This window comes from Channa argus, chromosome 2 (assembly GCF_033026475.1).
Source record: "Channa argus isolate prfri chromosome 2, Channa argus male v1.0, whole genome shotgun sequence".
NCBI lineage: Eukaryota > Metazoa > Chordata > Actinopteri > Anabantiformes > Channidae > Channa > Channa argus.
The window spans coordinates 12579757-12597358 of NC_090198.1; the positions used below are offsets into that span (position 1 = coordinate 12579757).

At 37.3% G+C, this 17602-nt stretch overlaps 1 protein-coding gene across 18 annotated transcripts in view; it reads left to right on the top strand.

Moving 5' to 3' along the window:
- Nucleotides 1-734: 734 nt before the first annotated feature.
- Nucleotides 735-17602, top strand: part of LOC137115855 (C-myc promoter-binding protein-like) — a 49568-nt gene continuing 32700 nt past the window's right edge. For 16 of the 18 annotated variants that reach the window (XM_067495521.1, XM_067495526.1, XM_067495531.1 and 13 more), the window contains exons 1-2: nt 736-990; nt 15132-15462. In XM_067495521.1, the coding sequence (XP_067351622.1) occupies nt 15152-15462 (311 nt within the window). In that variant the 5' untranslated portion in view covers nt 736-990; nt 15132-15151. Of the gene's footprint in view, nt 991-15131; nt 15463-17602 lie in introns of those variants that run through there. The other 2 variants (XM_067495519.1, XM_067495534.1) reach the window with 2 other exon arrangements.

Consider the following 17602-nt stretch of genomic DNA (forward strand, 5'->3'; position numbering starts at 1 on the left):
ATATTTGTGCAACTCTAGAGTCCTGGAGAACTGTGGGTGAACTCTTTTATTTCTAAGACTTGAGTAAAATTCAACTAGAAAGCTTATTTATTTACAGTGTTATTGATAAAATCCTGGAACCGCGATATACAATTATTACCATCCCCCATAAGTAATTTGTGTACAAATGTTTTTCGCACAAACTCTTCACTCTTATACAAAATTACATTTGATACTTTTACACGTTAGACTTGTACTTGATTGAGGCAACACACTGCAAAATGACTGTCAGCCACAAGATAAGATAATAAAACTGAAGTCTGTTTCGAAAGTAATTTAACAACGATGATAATTACCTACAACAATGCAAGATTTTGATGCAAAACATGCAACATTTGGTTCATTTGGGGAAAGAAAAATCACAACGGACCAACGGCTGACAACAGCCAACCAGCCACAGAGCAATAACATAAATCCAAAGGAACAGCATGACTGGTGAATTTATACCTTTTATTTTTAATTAATAGGTTTTTGGCTTCTTTGGATCACAATCCAAGCTAAATGCTTTAGCAGAGTTGTTTAGTAGGGACGATCATAGATTGATTTTGAAAGGGGAAAAAATGTTATTTATTATAAATACAATACTTTGAAATGTGTTAATTTTTAAGCAAATGCAGTGATACTTCCGTCTCCCATCCTTCTTGTACAGACTGGCTGTGATGTTAAACTACCACCCAGACAGAAACGTGTGAGTGTGGGTGACGGCGGATTCCCATCACAACCAAGATGGCGGCGGAGAGGACAGCCGGCTCGCCACGGTGACGGACAGAAGACGCCTCGCTCCGCTGGACAGCTAACGGGAAGACAGTGGGAGGAAGAAAAAAAAAAGCAAAAAGACATGCAAATGTTTCGTTGCCTGTTCGGTACTGACAACGCTGTAATGAGGCAGCACCGGTAAAACGAGACCGGCCGAAGTTGCGCGTGAGGACTAAATTGACGTTCACAAGCGGGGTAAGTACTGAATGATGAACCGTTACAGTGACCGACCGACTGCTGGGGGACTTACCGAACAGCTGCCCGCTGCTAACGCTAGAACAAGCTGGAAATCCCTCATGCTAGGCACTGACACCTCACTCGTGCTCTCTCTTTGTTTACGTTGGATTTGTCTTTTCATCTGTATTTGACATTTCTGGGATCAAAACACTTGACCCGATGCTTTCCTCGCCGGTTCATGCCACAGGTTGTTAGCGATCAGCGCCAGCCTGTGAATATTTGAGTCGCCTGTGCTAAATAAACACAAGTCGGTTACACCACGTCCAACCTCAGGTCATCCCAGAGACACACGTCTGTTTTACCCTCCAGCGTGCTGCCGTTTAACGCTAAAAATACCCCCAAACGCCATAGCCGCTCCGTTGCTTCAGGATATTTGAGGCTGTGTAGTTTGGACTCAGAAAAGCCCACCGTCCTGTCGGGCACTGGTACAATGGTGCGAGGAGAATCCTGCAATGTGTTATATTAAGGATTTCCAGCACATTTATGAGGCTGTCTTTGGTTTTCATACGTTTTCTTTAAACTGCATCGAATAGTAGAAAAGTAATGGGCTTTTATCTTGACGACGGAGTAATTAAAAGTCAGCCTTTCAAGTCTGAAGACTTGTGGAATTCGTTAATTGTAAGGGGGTTTGGCTATATTTGGATTTTTGGTTGGTCAAGACAACATATCACAAGTCATAATTGTTGACTCAGAGAAACTGGAATGGACACGTGTCACTATTTTATACACTAAGAGAGTAATAAGCAGCTGATACAGTAAAGAAAACAATCATTCAATGCAGCTCTACTGTAAGCTGGTGGTGTAAAGCAAGAAAGTTCATTCAGAGGATGAGTTTTTACTAATAGAGCATTGCAGTCGTGTGTGGAATGTGTTTACGGACATTGTGCATATGAAATTATGTGCACAATTTTTAAACACTAAATGTAAAGTGAGCATGTAAAATTAGGTTCTCCTTGTTGTTGGATTGTTTTTTATGATTGCTTTATATTTTGTATTGTTTGAATAGCCCACTCTTGTGGCTGGGCAAATATAACATAAACAATTCGCATACTTTATATAAGTAAAGTTTTTGTCCTTTCCCCTTCTTGATTTTTATTAATTATCGCTGGTATCATTGCTGTTGTCATTGTCAAATTGGAGAATTAATTTATGGTTTGCCAGACAACACTCCCACAACTCAATGATGGATAAGAATCTAAACATCTAAAGTGGATAAAACATTTGCATGGTATTATTTGTCTAAGAAATTCTGCCAGTGATGGATAAGAAAACTGTGCTGCATAAGGGAAAAGATACCTCGACTCCAACTGAAGTAGTCCATTATCCCAATCACAGCCATCACCTCTGCTCTGTGACACTTGCCATCAGACAGGAGCAGCAGTGATGGGTGCTATTGGAGCTATAGGCATTCTGGAGATTTACATCCCCCAAAATCTCCTTTGCATGATCTAGTGGCGTCGCACAGCATGGGGAAGTTCAGTCACATCATGTATGTGACCGACATACTTTTAAGCCTGTCATTTAAAAACTTTAGCTCTGCAAACCACATGGTAACCTATAAAACCTGTCTCTCCTCATAACATGGCATTTCTAATAGTGGGATTCTGTTATTGTACACATGATGGACAGGATGCTGTTGTGTTATCTTGTCTGTTCAAGTTCAGAGGAATTCTGCTGAAATTCCAAGACAAATAAGAGAAAAACAAGAATCTTACCAATGGTATGACAGTGAGTAAAATATCAAAGGATACATAAGTGAACAGTGTCCTAACTGACTAAAGAATAAATCTTAATTTATAGTTGCTGTGGCAGTATTATCAAAATTGTGACCAGGTGCATCCTGTTTTATATTTTCTTCAGACGAGCCTGAAACTTGATTTGAGTGAACCTGTAGAAATTGGATTGATTTGAATATATAGTTAAATTGAAAAGTTAGCATTCAAATGGCAACACAAGTAAAAACAAAAGTTCTTAGGCAACACAATAGTTAATGAGCATTCAAGTAACAGAAATGTAAAAACAATTGAGTAAACAAAAACATAGTTATAGTAAAATAAATTTGTCCCCCTTGGTAATTAACCTTCATAAAGCTAAAAATATTTAAAAGTGGTTAGATATACCGGTACAAACTGCTGAGTTCACACTAAGACTACAAAGAAGTGAGAGAATAAAAAAATATGTCTCAAGGGCCACATAGGAATCCAAAACAAACTGCAGGAGACCTGACAGTGTTTTTAGAGTCAACTGGAATAAAAGTCCACATCTCTATAGTATATCTATGGTATAAAGAGTACAAGCCCTTACTGTTGTGTGGGTATTTTATGGCATACTGACTACCCTATGCTTAAATATGCAAAACCAAAGGGTTAGGGTTGATAGGTAGGGCCAATGGTGAGAATTAGGATTGGGCCAAAGATTCTGTAGTCTGATAATCCAAATTAAATTTTTTTGCACAGAACTTCAAGCAGTACATCTAGCAAACTAGGCTCTAATCATCACCTGATAATACAATTACTATGGCAGAGCATAAAGGTAGCAACATCATCCTGGGTTGAGTGTTTCTCAGCAGTAGGGATACTGAGACTGGCTAAACTTGCAATAAAGATAAATTCAGCTAAATACAGAAAAGTCCTTGAGAAAAAGCTGCTTCTATAGTCACAAGACCTGAGGGGTGTTACACACATCAAATTGATGTTTGGCTGTTGGGAGCGCCCGTCACTCTAATCATTGCAGTTTGACCTGCACCATTGACAATAGTCGGACTTCCTTCGGTAACGTTTCGGCTAATTCTGCATGTTAAGTCAGCATTGGTAGGTCATGGAATTTGGTGTAAAATATCCCTTTTATTGCCTGTTTAGATTAGTCACCAGTCCATGAGGGGAAAACACTGTATATATGACATCTTGTACATCTTGTACTCTAGTTATAACTTGTTATCAGACATCATTTAATAAAGTATAATAAACCTATATATATATATATATATATATATATATATATATATATATATATATATAGGTTTATTATACAAACCTATAAACCATGTGTTGTGAATGAGAGTAGTTCGAAAATGGCACATGTAATTACAAGTTGTACAGAAAAAGGTGATGTGAGCTGACCCAGACCTTGTCTCCTATAGTACATCTGTGAAGAGACCTGAAAATGAGGGCCACATAGACTTCCCATCCAATCTAATGGAGCTTGAGAGCTTTCTGAAGATAAATGGAATAAACTTCCCAAATCTAGGTATCAGACACTTGTTGAGACTTATTCAAAAATGCTCAAAGCTGTAATTGCCTCCAAATGGGCTTCTATACAATGTTTTTCTTGCAACACTTCAACTTGTTTAATTAGCAATTGTTTGTCATAATCGGTAATAGTATATAAACTCATTGGTAATGATTGGCATTTAAAAAAAATGTAAATGCTGTTAAAATGTGCAATCATTAAAGAGGTATGAATGCTGTATTTCAGATCCTGGATTTTCACTAGTTCTGCATAACGTGCAACTGGAGATAATATAGATACTGTTTCTGTGCTAGAGAGTGGAAGGCTGATATGGTAGCCTGCTGCAAAAGGTTTAATTGTTTCATTTGTAACATTTCCTGTGGTTTTACTTAAGTCTATGGGTACTGTTCCATAATCACTGGTGGCACACACACTGTTGAAGCACAATTAAGCCAGTTTGTACTACTTAATTTGTTAATTGAGTAATGTTTGATACAATGATAAAATGTTTCCTTTAGTTTTTTCCCTCTCTTGCATTGGTTGATATGGACACTGGGAGCCACACTATGGAATGATATGGAATGTGATCAGCTAATTTAAAAATGTTAGACATCAATTTAAAATACATTCTTCACTCATTTCTTATTTGGGTCAAGGTGGATCGGTTATTAATGCAGTGTAAAATGTCCCAGAGTGCCAGTTGTTTTTATTCAGTTAGTAAATACATTCTTTACTTCTTATACTGTACATGAAACTGCAATACAATGTTTTTATATTGATTACTGGTGCTTGAGATATGTTGACACATGCTATTAAACACCAAATATGCCACATAAAAACAAACACTTAATCTGTTTGTTTTGTTAAAGGTAGGCTAAATAAACTAAGAATACAGTGACTAGACTTATTATTTACAGTAACTATGTTTGATGTTATCATGACTCCAACAAGTGAACATGAAATATATTACAAATTAGGAACTTAGTGTATTAGTTTTGTGGCTTGGTGATATCTGTTAGAAACAGAGCTAATTTTGTGGTCAAACCATTTTTGACAAAAGCAGGGTTTTGTGTGAGCTTGATGGTCATAAAACTGTGTTTTTTGTGTATAATCTAGCCAAAGGAGAAGATAGTTTAGATTTGAATAAGGAACAACTGAAAGCAGGATTACATGTTCCCAGGGTATACCCTCCACAAACACTAATTAGCTGTAATCTCAGAGTATTGTCTGCAGGGAGAAAAGCAGGATGTGATCTTAGTTGGTGGGTGGCATCTGGTGTTAGAGGTTTCGAATTTGTCACTAGGAACAAATCTATTCATATAAAGAGTGAGCTGTCAGAACACCAAAAGAGTTCCTATAAGAGTTCCTTATAAATTATAGATGTCGTTGGACTTCATTGCTTAGTTTTCTGCAGTGCAGTGTGAATTGTGGAAACTTTCTAAACTACAGTATGTCCTATCAGGTGATCTTCAGTGCCATAGCAAAGTGTTCTGTATACTTTTGTAAAGAATATTTCAGTTTTTGACTACTAAATATTTTAAAAACATGTTTTCATTTTTGGCATAATGGGTCATGTAAAGAGTCAAGAAATTGGAATACTTCCTGAACCCATGTAAGGCTTGCCATAGACACAGATCCTACTGGTAAATACTGTAATTGAAGGATGCTGCCACTGCAGTTGTGTGGTCTGCTAGGTTTACAAAAGTTGCAGATTATTCCTCACTGAAATGTTTGTTTGTCCTTGTCAGTGAGGCTTAAGACTAAGACGTTATCACAAAACTGCCAAACTCTAAAGTTAACAAGCTACAAATGAAAAGTGTTTGCTTTCATTTTGCTTCACTTGAAGGCAAAACATCAGCCTTAAGGGAGAGCAGATTAGTAAGGTCTGGTTTACTGTAAACATGGTATTTTTTACTGCATGTCTCTGCATTAGCACTTATACTGTACACAGAACCAGGATAGAAAAATCTTAGGTGAAGCCTCTTTTACAGCCATTTTGTAATGTTTCAGCCTGAATGTTGGCTTGCAGTTGATAGCATTTCATTGACTTGGATTATAAAATCTTTTAATGAAAGATCTGAGCCTGAGAAAATGGCTTCATGTGACATCCAAGACACTATTGCTAAAAGCAGTTGGCAGGGGAGCATCCAGATCCTAAAAAAGATGTTATGCTAGACTTCCATGAGAAATTCTAAAATGCTCTTTTACCTCAGATTACCAAATTATTAGATGTGAGATGGTAGTGACATGTTAAGCACAGCTGTATCATTTATCCATTAAATCCATTTGTGATGGTATCAGCATTGTAGGAGCAACATCATGGTTGGATGTAACCTTTATATGTCGAATCTAATTTCATCAGCCAAAACCAGAAAATGAACTGGAATAAAATTACAACAGAGTAATACAAATTAAAAACATCTACAGATATAAAAACCCCAAGTGCATGCAAAAATAAAAAGTCTCTAAAATGCCCGATTGAGATGTTCATTCAAATTCATATACTAGTATCTGTGGACAAGAATACAGTTTGTAGTATTTTAGCCCTCTATGCTACTACAATGAAAATGTGCTTCAAAGGTGCCATATGTAAAATTTAGTGGCGTATACTATAGTGGCATTTATGCAGATTGCAGGTCCCTAAATAGCAAAAACCTCCACCCTTTACTCTTCAAGCAGTCAGAGAAACTGCTCTGTCTGTCAGGTGCCATGTTGTCATCTACATCCTCACCATAGGGATGACTTTAAATTTTTTTTTTTGGCAGGCCAATCCAGAAGCCTGCATTTTTGCAATTGTGGTTTTTCAACTGGCATTTGGATTATGGCGATAACAAAAAAAAATATTTCAGATCCTGGATTTTCACTAGTTCTGCATAACGTGCAACTGGAGATAATATAGATACTGTTTCTGTGCTAGAGAGTGGAAGGCTGATATGGTAGCCTGCTGCAAAAGGTTTAATTGTTTCATTTGTAACATTTCCTGTGGTTTTACTTAAGTCTATGGGTACTGTTCCATAATCACTGGTGGCACACACACTGTTGAAGCACAATTAAGCCAGTTTGTACTACTTAATTTGTTAATTGAGTAATGTTTGATACAATGATAAAATGTGCAGTTTTATTGCAGTAAAAGAGCTACACAGGGGCTGCATGACTTTAATGTTTCTGCCTCTTCTACAAAAGCTTTCCTTATAGTGATAAAGCTAATCATCACAAGGTTTAAACTCAACAAGGCAAAAAAGAATGACTAATGATTAGATGAATCTCTGCTTACAGCATGGTGACAACCTCTGTAGTCTAATTTATCCACCTGTTAGCAACCCCTTTTTTAAAGATTTGCAGCAGCTGAGAAAAAAACACATTATTTGTGTTGGAATCCAGGGACATTATGCTTTTGTATTGTCTTGCTCTATCAAACTCTGGTCCACGAAACACTGACTCCCATTTGTCTGTCGCTCACATGCCAGTAAGCCTGTTGCTATGACGTAGCCAGTGTATCAAGTGACTAGTCGATAGGAACAACCCACCCTTCTTCAGTGTGAGTAGCTAATTAGTCACATGTATTGTATGGGATGAATGACAGATGATCTGACCTAAATCAGATTTTGTATTGATTTGCTTTGTTCAAACTTAACAGAGTAAATCAGTATTTCTTCAAATGTGTTCTGCCCTATTTGTGTATGTGGTCCTAGATCCAGTTCACCTGTAACCGTAACAAGCATAGTGTAACCATGCAGTGTTTGAGAAAATCACTTGATTTGACTGTCAGACAATATAATGTTACTGCTATTATAATTATAGATATAAGGCTTTCACTTAGTTACATTTGGACAACCGTGGCAGTTTGGGACCCCATCTGTGTTCACATCAAAGCTTGTTGCATGGAACTTACAACAATAAATATGACCCATCAACACAAAAAGACTGGATGTGGCATTGTAATTAAGCATTAGGGCCTCTTATGTGAATAAAAACAAACAAAAAAAAAAAAATGTGTTGAGTTGATGTGAATTGATACATTTGTTGAAATAGAGGAATATCTATTATGTGACACAGATGAGGTATAAATGTCTTGAACACTCAAATTTTTCAAAATTATAGTGGTGATAATTGTTCTTAGTCCTACACTTTAAATTATTCATGGCCCATAAGCACCTAGATGTAATCCGATGTTAAAGACATTAGTAGCAGGCAGGTAAAGTCTCATCCTGCTGCATCCTCATCTGCCATAAATTGTGCTTAATTATCCATAGCAAACACACAGAAGCTTTGTACTCATACCAAGAAAGAAAGAATGCATTAAACATGAGTTGAATTTAAAATCATAATTTGACATTTAGGTCAAGACCTTGTACAATTTTTTTTTTTTAAAGCACTAAGAATACCACAGCTTTTAAACTGAAGCACCTTACAGTACTTCACTATTGGTATATTCATAATTGGTATAGGTTAGGCCAGCAGGGGAAGACTTGCTAACTCCGATGATTAGATTTTCATTTTTACCCAATAATCCTCTCTACATTCTAATCTGTTACAATAATGAAATTGCTCATGCATAGGCAAAGGATGTGTAAAACCTTACTGGCCAATCCAAAGCATCCTCTTGCTTTGACAGTTTGAGGATTTAATTTGAACTTAGTTTTTCTGGTGGCAACATAGAGTAGGTACCATTGCTGTAGCTAAACCATTGCTGTCTTTGTGGAAAACAAATCAGTACATTTTCTCATGCTGTAACCTTAATGCTTATTTGAAAGCATTTCTTGTTGTGCATTTCACAAAGCTCAGATACATCAGAGGTGCTGTTTCTAAGAGTAAAAAAACAAAGAATACAATTTATAGCTTGTGTTTTAACATGGGTACACCAAAAAAGAATTTCCTTTACTTGTTATACCAGTAAATGTAGTCTGTATCAACATCCATTTAGCTATTGTGTTGACAGATACTGTTAATTGAAATTTTAAAGAAAAACCTTCATTCCTTCAAAACCTTCGAGGACATAGTAGAAAATGGAGTCAAACGGAAGTGCATTGTACTAAGAGGTGGTTCTAATGTTGTGGCCTTCTCATTCATTTTAAATAAAGTAAAGTCATCTGTGAGTCTTAGCAGTTATCCTTGTTTTCTTTAAATTTATCCCGATTCTGGTTGCTTAAAACTTTTTATGTCATTATGACGAGTCCCATCAGTGTTGCCAGGTTAATAGTTTCTGCTGTTATTTTCTATTAATAATAAAAGGTTACAGAACTGATTTAGAATGTGCTTATCCATTGCATATTTCTACTCTGTTAATGGCTATGTTTTGTAGAAAACTGACCCCACATCTGTATTTTATACTTTTTAATTTGGTATGATTTATTATGCAGTAGAAAACTTATTGCTGATCTAAAAGCTATTTGCATAACATATTTTCTTGTCTTTATATTAAACCCGTATACCCCTATGCTGGATTTAAATGTATTTACCATGACACATGAATAAATCTGTGTTAGTTTTTCTCTATATAGTTACACTGAGGTTGTACTTTTCAGGTGAACTGTAAGCGTTGGTTGTGGCAGGCAATGACTGGAGTCTGTCTTGGTCTTTGTCCAGTTAACAACAGTTGTGTTTTATCCATTGCATCCTAGCCAGAGTTGACAGAATTTTGACAAAAGTTGAGAGTTTATGCATCTCATTTCTTTTTGCTATTTGTTGTGCATTTAAATTGATAATACTGCCAGTGAGAACTGCCAAGGAGGCTGGTAACAGATACATTTCTAGCAGTATGCAGACTTGACTCATACCCAGAATTGACTGGCAAAGTCTAAAACTTATTGCCATATTTCCTGTGGATTTATAATATTTGTACCTGTTTTTGATCTCTTTGATTATTGTTTTGGGAAACAGACATTTATTAAATGCAGCTATTTCAGAACTGATGAGGTTAAATAACTAGTCAGATGTCAGTGTTCTAAAGTGAAAAACATGAATTTATATTTCTTCTCACAGAGGTCATCTTTCTTTCACAATGTTACATGACCTGATAGTGTTGAAAAGAACAAGATCCAGACAGTCACCCCTCTGGGCTAACTAGAAGCAGATGCTTTGCTAGTGAGGCTTCCTCCTGGCTTGTGTTTTATGTTTTCGAGCTCATTCCTTTTCACCTCCTCCACGTGTCTGCCCTGCTGTGGCTGTCTCTGTGCTGAATGTCTATACAGCTGGGGTCCAGCAAAGCAACTGGACTGTTGGAGCCTTGAATGAGAATCCTTTTGGTTTCATTGGCCCCAGTTTTTGTTAGCTTGAGACAGCTGGAAATCATTCCCCTGTCATGTGGGTTTAAACAAAACCCTTGTGGAAGCAACTGAAGACTTGTTGAGCCTGGACATTTGATCGAACTCCTCCCTAATGTCCTGCTGTGGCTATACAGTAAGTCAGCGATTGTAGCTAGGAAGCTTTGTCTACAGCTCTGGTACAAGGCAAAGTTTAAAGTTTCTGGGCCTGTGGTGCTTTTCCAGCAGTTCTTTTTGTCATGTTTCTCTTGAACCCACACCACATTCTGCTCTGTGTGTGATTACAGTAGAGTTTAAGATACAGTAGAAATCAAACAATCTTTGATTTCAACTGAGTCATGGCATAAAGTACCTTTTTAGGGGTAGTTGAGGTACTTTTAGGGAACTGTATTGTCAAATGGCAATTTTGGCTTTACTAAGGCTAAGGCTGGAACCCATGCCATAAATATTCTGTAGTGCTTTAAGAACACTGTGAAGGGCCCAAGTGACCTTTAAAGAGGCTTGTGGCCCGAGCACATCCTCTGTTAAGTGTTCACAGGTTTTTATGCTAGAAGGAATCATTGGTAACTTCTATCTGGGCGTTTACTGCAACAACACGTCAAGCTTCTTGTCCACGTCAGTCTGCCTGGGGAGTAGTAGGGCAGCCAGCAAATTAAGATATTTGGATAGGAACACTTAAACTGAGATTCACATTTTATGTGTCAGGCATGGTGTGAGTCATAGCTCTGCATATTTTGGATGCAGTTCCTAGGAGGGAATCCAGTGATAATGTGTGTATAAAAATCCATGGACTGAATACAAAATAGATTGGTGTTACGCATTGGTAGGATAGTCAGCACTTTGATGCCCCTGAAGTCAAGGCTATCTGCAAAAACCTTTTACTAAGTTGTATATCTGTAGGGCAACTGCTTCTGTACAGTCTTAAACTCTTGCTTGCATGCTTTAAAATGGCTATTAAAATTAATTATAAAAATGTATTGTTTTCTTGTATTCATTATTCTGTCAATGCAACGTAGTCTGAGAATGTCTCTCAATGGATTAGATTTTGTTGTGTGACCCATTGATCCTCGCAACCACCTTAACAAAAAGACTCACCTCTTTTAGTGAAAGCAGGAACCATGAAACCTAAAATTCATTATTCATTCTGTCACTTGTCTCCATTGTAAACTTGGTGGATTTGTTTCATTGTTGAAATGTGGTGCAGGCAGAGAAATCAAGTTGAAGACAATAGAGGTGGATTTCAGTGGGAATCCTGGATTATCCCATGAATGCAGTATATATTGTATTTTCATGTAATGTGCACTGCAGCAGTAATGCTTTGGTTTGCACTACATTATTAGCTGGCTGACAACACGGCAAAGATGAGTGTCATTCCTTGGCCCATCTTATGGCTCTGTAGTCAGTTTAATGGGGCGGTGACACAGCCAAGCTCTCCAATGCTCTGCATCTGTAGGACTGCAACATATTTTGTAAACGTCTTCTGTTGTTACAGATTTATACTTGGGTATTAACTGGACTCACAGTGTATCCCATTAAACGATACTCAAAAGACTGTTTTGTTATGTTTTTGTCCACATAGACTGAATATGTTTTTAAAAACTGCTTAATGCCCTATTTTCTGCATTTCATTGTATCTGTAAAGTAAAATAATGCTATTCCATCATCTTGTGCTTGAACACACGCAAACTTAAACACAAAATTTTCGATTTTTCACCTTATATTATACCTTCAGATCTTCAGCCTTTTCAGACACATGTTCACATATACAGTAGGGAAAATAGGAAAATGTATGTTTGGCCCACCACTGAGTTCTTCAGTTGTATAATTTCCTATTTTGCTTAGTCCATGATTACACACACAAAAAAGCTCTGCTTCAATCAATGCAGGGATGCTTGAACCATAATAAACATTTTACAGCACAACACAGTGTTGGTTTGGTCAGAATTCCAAGGGATGAGACTATTTCATGCTAGGCGAAGGTAAATATGAACATGGCTTAAGGCTGTTGTTTTCCTCAAAACTGAGTGACTTTGCCACTCCACCAGAAGCAGCACAACAAAAGTCTAAATTCTGAAATGGTATAATTTATTCAAATTAGAATGTTTGAAACTGACTATTTGACTGACGGCACTTGGTGTTCCTCTCGCACCAGTTCTACAGCAGACCTGTTTTCATTTTGGAAGGAGAGTTGACTCTGTATTTTGTATTTGTGTTTTTTTTCTTTTCGTGCACTGTTCACAAGTAACCCAGTCAACATGTGTTTTAACAAGTAAATTTAGGATATGAGTCTACCTATCTCACCTCGCTCCTTCTGCCATATTCAGCTGAAGACATCACTTGGCTGGAAGATTAGTTCACGGTCCCTTGACTATCTTTTCTTTAGTTTCTCACAGTGAAGAAATTATAAGATGCATTTGTAATCTGAGTATTAGAGCCAGAACACATTGAACAAGCATTTTTGAATTATCTGTCAAAATCTGGATGTGACAACTAAATTAAGAAAATATAATCACTCTTTTTTGGATATAGGCTTAGCTTATCAAGAACATTTAAGTATACTAATAAATGCAAAGCTTTAGTTAGAATTATTTAATCAAACCTTGGCACTAGAATAAAGAAAACATGGGATTTTATCTCTTCAGCTGTTTTCAGCCTCCGTAACAGTAGTTATACAGGTTTTGAGATGGAACAAACTTTGCTGCTTTTAAATTAATCACATGTATTACTTTGACATGACATGCTTTCAGCACTGTGTTTGATCAAAGACCAAAAATGCCATTGTACATACTGAGGACATTCAGTGGTACTGGCCAACACAAAGAAATATTTAGTCATATTGATTGCTTCTTGATTTTTATAAGGGTCAGAGGTGAATGAAGGAGGTACCACTTGTGTTGCAACTGGAGTCTCAAAGCATAGCGCCACACAGACTGGAGTCGACAGCTTGTTCACCTTACCCCAGAGCCAGCACATTTAAGCTAGCTAACACACCCTACTAATTAATCCCCTCCTTCCACACCCTCTTACTGCATATGGTTGGAATCACAGATCCCATCCAGTTGAATGTTTAAGAATATAACTGAGCAGAAATTCAACTTTTAAAATCTGGTTTCAATGAAATTGCTCTTTTATGTGAATTTATGCCCTTTTCATGTATGCAAAATTATTTTTTTAAAAACCCTAATCATGTTTCTACTGTTTCTTACATCACATCCTTTTGATTGCTGTACAGGAATACATTTCTCACACCTCATGATTTATCCTGACACTACCCCGGTGTGATTTGTATTGACTGCCTGGGAAAAGAGGGAGAATACTAGCAAGGAAGGTGGAAGGAAGTTTCTTGTAAAACTGAAGAGACACACTTGTGTCCAGAAGGCTCAGGTGTTGTAAGGTTGAGAAATGAATCTTGTCACTAGGACAGTGAGACTACACCACTATACACAGAGGCTTCCAAATGAAAGAAAATGTCTTCTGTAAACTAAAACTCTCAGTATCTCTCTGTTCTGCACTTAGAGCCTTGTAAGAATTATGCAAAATGTAGATCTGCTCAAAAAAAAAAATAAGAGAAAAGAAGAATGTTATGTCAAGATTCTTCTTAAGATTCTTGCTTCTTAATCATCAATATAATGGTTATGTCTATTTAGGCAAGCCACACCTTCCCAGCAATCTACGGCTTAGTAGGATATAGAGGATTTTTCCACAAAACTGTGATAAAAACACTAAACTTTAGTTATTTGTTTTATGTTGGCAGGACAGTAACAGCCATCCATTCTACGAATCAAACTGAAAATGTGAAACATATTTTTTTCAAAAATCAATAAAAATTCTCAGTTATCACATTTGATGTGACATAATTGTACTATTTTTAATCAAATACAGGTTTTTAATGATTTGCTAATCATTTTATTTTGTTTTTTTGTAAATATTACACAGCCAACTTTTTGGAAACAGTAGTATTTAACACAGGGTGACATTATCACTGGGTGTTATCACTGTAGTGCTGACTCCAGCCAGCCAATATACCTGCTTTATACCTATGCTTCTTCAGTAATCATAGATGATTTTGTGCAGTTACAGTATGTCAGGTCCCTTTTAAAAACTGCCTTTTAATTGATAGGCTCTGATGTCATAAGGTGGTTTCCAAAAAGTAGGTTTTTGTGTGGGATCTGACTGTAATTTAGGCAGAATGTGAAGTAAGAATGAGAACCTAAGTGGCCCCTTGTTTAAAATGCTCACTCAAGTCTGTGTAGCTGATCATACTTTAACTGGACTGCATTACTTTTTAGAATTCGATAAAGGTTTAAAATTCTCAACATCAACAATGTTCTGTCCTCCTCAGAGCATGTGCTTTCATGTCCTTGAGCAAGAACCCTGAACCATGAACTGGTCATTTGACCTGATATCAGTCTAGTCTAAGATGGTCAATTTTTTTGTGCTTCTACTGGCCTTCTCAGTATATTTATGATTGTCAGATATTTTAATTTTACTGCCATAGCAAGGATACAATAACCGTTTGTGTCTGCTACCACAATGAAAATTAATTTCCTCTCTCTCCCTCTCTGCGTCTCTATATGTTTGTTTCTCTTTCCCTTGGTTCTTTTTCAGGCAATTGGTGGGAATGGGAGATGATGGAGGACAAAGGCCCTCGTGTAGCAGACTACTTTGTTGTGGCTGGTCTGACTGACCCTTCAAAGCCATTGGACCAAGAGATCCACTTTGATGATGTCTGCCACAAGACGGCCAAACCTAAGGCACCCATTACTGATGTGGCTGTGGTGATCCGCTCGATGGGCGAGGAGGTGCCACCAGGGTTTACATGCATAGAGACAACACCAAGTGGCCATTTGGCTGATCTTAACAATGGTGGTCTTATGGCACCCCAGATCTTACTCTGCTACAGGAGAGGTTGTGACAAGCCAGCACTCACTGATCTCGGGTTAGTGCTAAAGAAGACTTCATCTAAATTTCTCTTTTTCACAAAAAGTATGGAGGTTAATCCTTTGTAATTATGCATATGCCAAACAGGAAAATTTCTTTTCTTGTCTCTGTATCATCACAATTACAACACCAATTCTGTTCTTTTACTGTGTAAATCGTTTCTATCAGCTGTTTCAGTGGCATTGTATTGCGACCACAAATTAATTGTGATGATGACTACAGCTGTAGTTTATCAGTATATTCACATGGTGAATCTAAATACCCTTTTTAGAGACAACACCAAGCAGTATGTATGATCTGGTTAAAATAGAAAACAAACTGTTTTAAAGCAGAGATGCGATAAAGTCTGATAATTTTACAACTTGGCTAACTGCTTCTGCGTCTTCTTCTGTGGGATACACTCACAAAAGATGGCTGTTCTAAACATGCAGTGATTCCTATTTTACTTTGCTGAATTTTCAGAAATTTGATTAAAACGTAAATAGTTTCTAACAAACACTTAAGTATTATAAGTGTAAACACTTATAATACTTAAGTACAGAGAACAGAATTAAAATAGGCGCATATTATGTTACACAATTTTTAAAAAATGCATACCACAGATTCCAAAAGTGATGCTGATGCTGATACCACAGATTTCAAAAGTTCATGGCGATATCTTTCTGATGCCATTTTTGGTCCAACCATCAGCCCCAAATCTAAACATTTTAAGTTTCACATAAGAGAAAGGAAAAATCCTTTAAAAGGAGAAGCTGGAGCCAGAGAATATTAGAATGGGATTTTTTTTTAAAACAAGTTAATCAGTTATCAAAATAGTTGTAGATTATTTTTCAGTTGATCCAGTAATTTATACTGATAATTACTTTTGAGCATATAGTCTGAGCCTGTTTTAATGCACAGGGGCACAAGTACTGTATGCATTGTAATATTTTACTGTAGCCGTTACTTTCCATTTTTAGTGACTACCACCTGTTGTTCGGCAAGCACTGCAGTTGCTATTAGATTTCTTCTTACCAAACTCTATCATGCTGTTCCTTCCCATTGTGAGTAAAAACTACAGTTCCTGTCTAAGAAGTGCAAAGAATTCTGGTCTGAAATGCTAAAATGCTCTCAGCTTTAAGTGCTTAGCTCCGCTTCTATGCAGCAGTTTCTCACAGTAACTGCTTTCTGTCTTCCTTGCTCTTGTTGTGATCTCGTTTATTTTCAATAATGTTTGGTCAGTCCTCTCACACCTTTGGCTGGTTGACGTAGGGGGTGACAATGCAAAAGAGGGCAATACTGGCCTCGGACACTACAGAGTGCTGTGCTTATCAGGCTCTGACATAGACACTCTGGTCAGACATCATCAGCAGCTTTTGTGTGCTGATAGCTAAGAGGAGCTGCACTTTCCAGACACTCATAGGACTAATGGGAAGCAAAGGTGTGTGTGTGCACGTGTGTGTGCATCTTTGTGTGTGTGTACCCCTGCAGTTGTAGCCATCATTTACGTGCATTTTTGCTCACTGTTTCATTAGATAGTGAATTGTTGCTTAATAATTTTCTATGGGTAATGTTTATATTAACATTAATTTGGCTGTGTTCAATATCAACAACTTGAAATGAATGATAAGCAGAACAATGGCAGGTCTCCACTGCCACCATCAGCCCTCCCCATTTCTTAATACCAGGTTACCACTTTTTAATTTCTCAAACAGACACACAGACCTGAAACTGGATTCATGTATTCTTATTTTTCAAAATGCAGATCCCTAACAGAAACAGAGTTATAATTCCTGTCTTTGGTATGGTACACTAAGGGTTTTTGATTTGACAGAAAGTACAGACCATTACACACTCTGCAATATCCTAAGTCTAATTATGGCTCCACCTAGCGGATCAACACAGCATTAAACAAAGCTGCTAAAGAGGTTGTTTAGGGGGAGCAACAAGGTGGGTCTTATTTCATTACATCATTGTGGGAGGTGGGGTGTGGGGACTGACTATGAAGCTAAGAGTCCACATGGAATACATCCCACATCTGCACATATTCACATGTGGATCACGCAGCAGTGTTAGGCTGCAACATCTGTTGGAACTTTTAGAAAAAGCTTGCTCCAGTTTAAAGCCTAGCCCACAGATAAGTAGGGATCAGTGAGTAG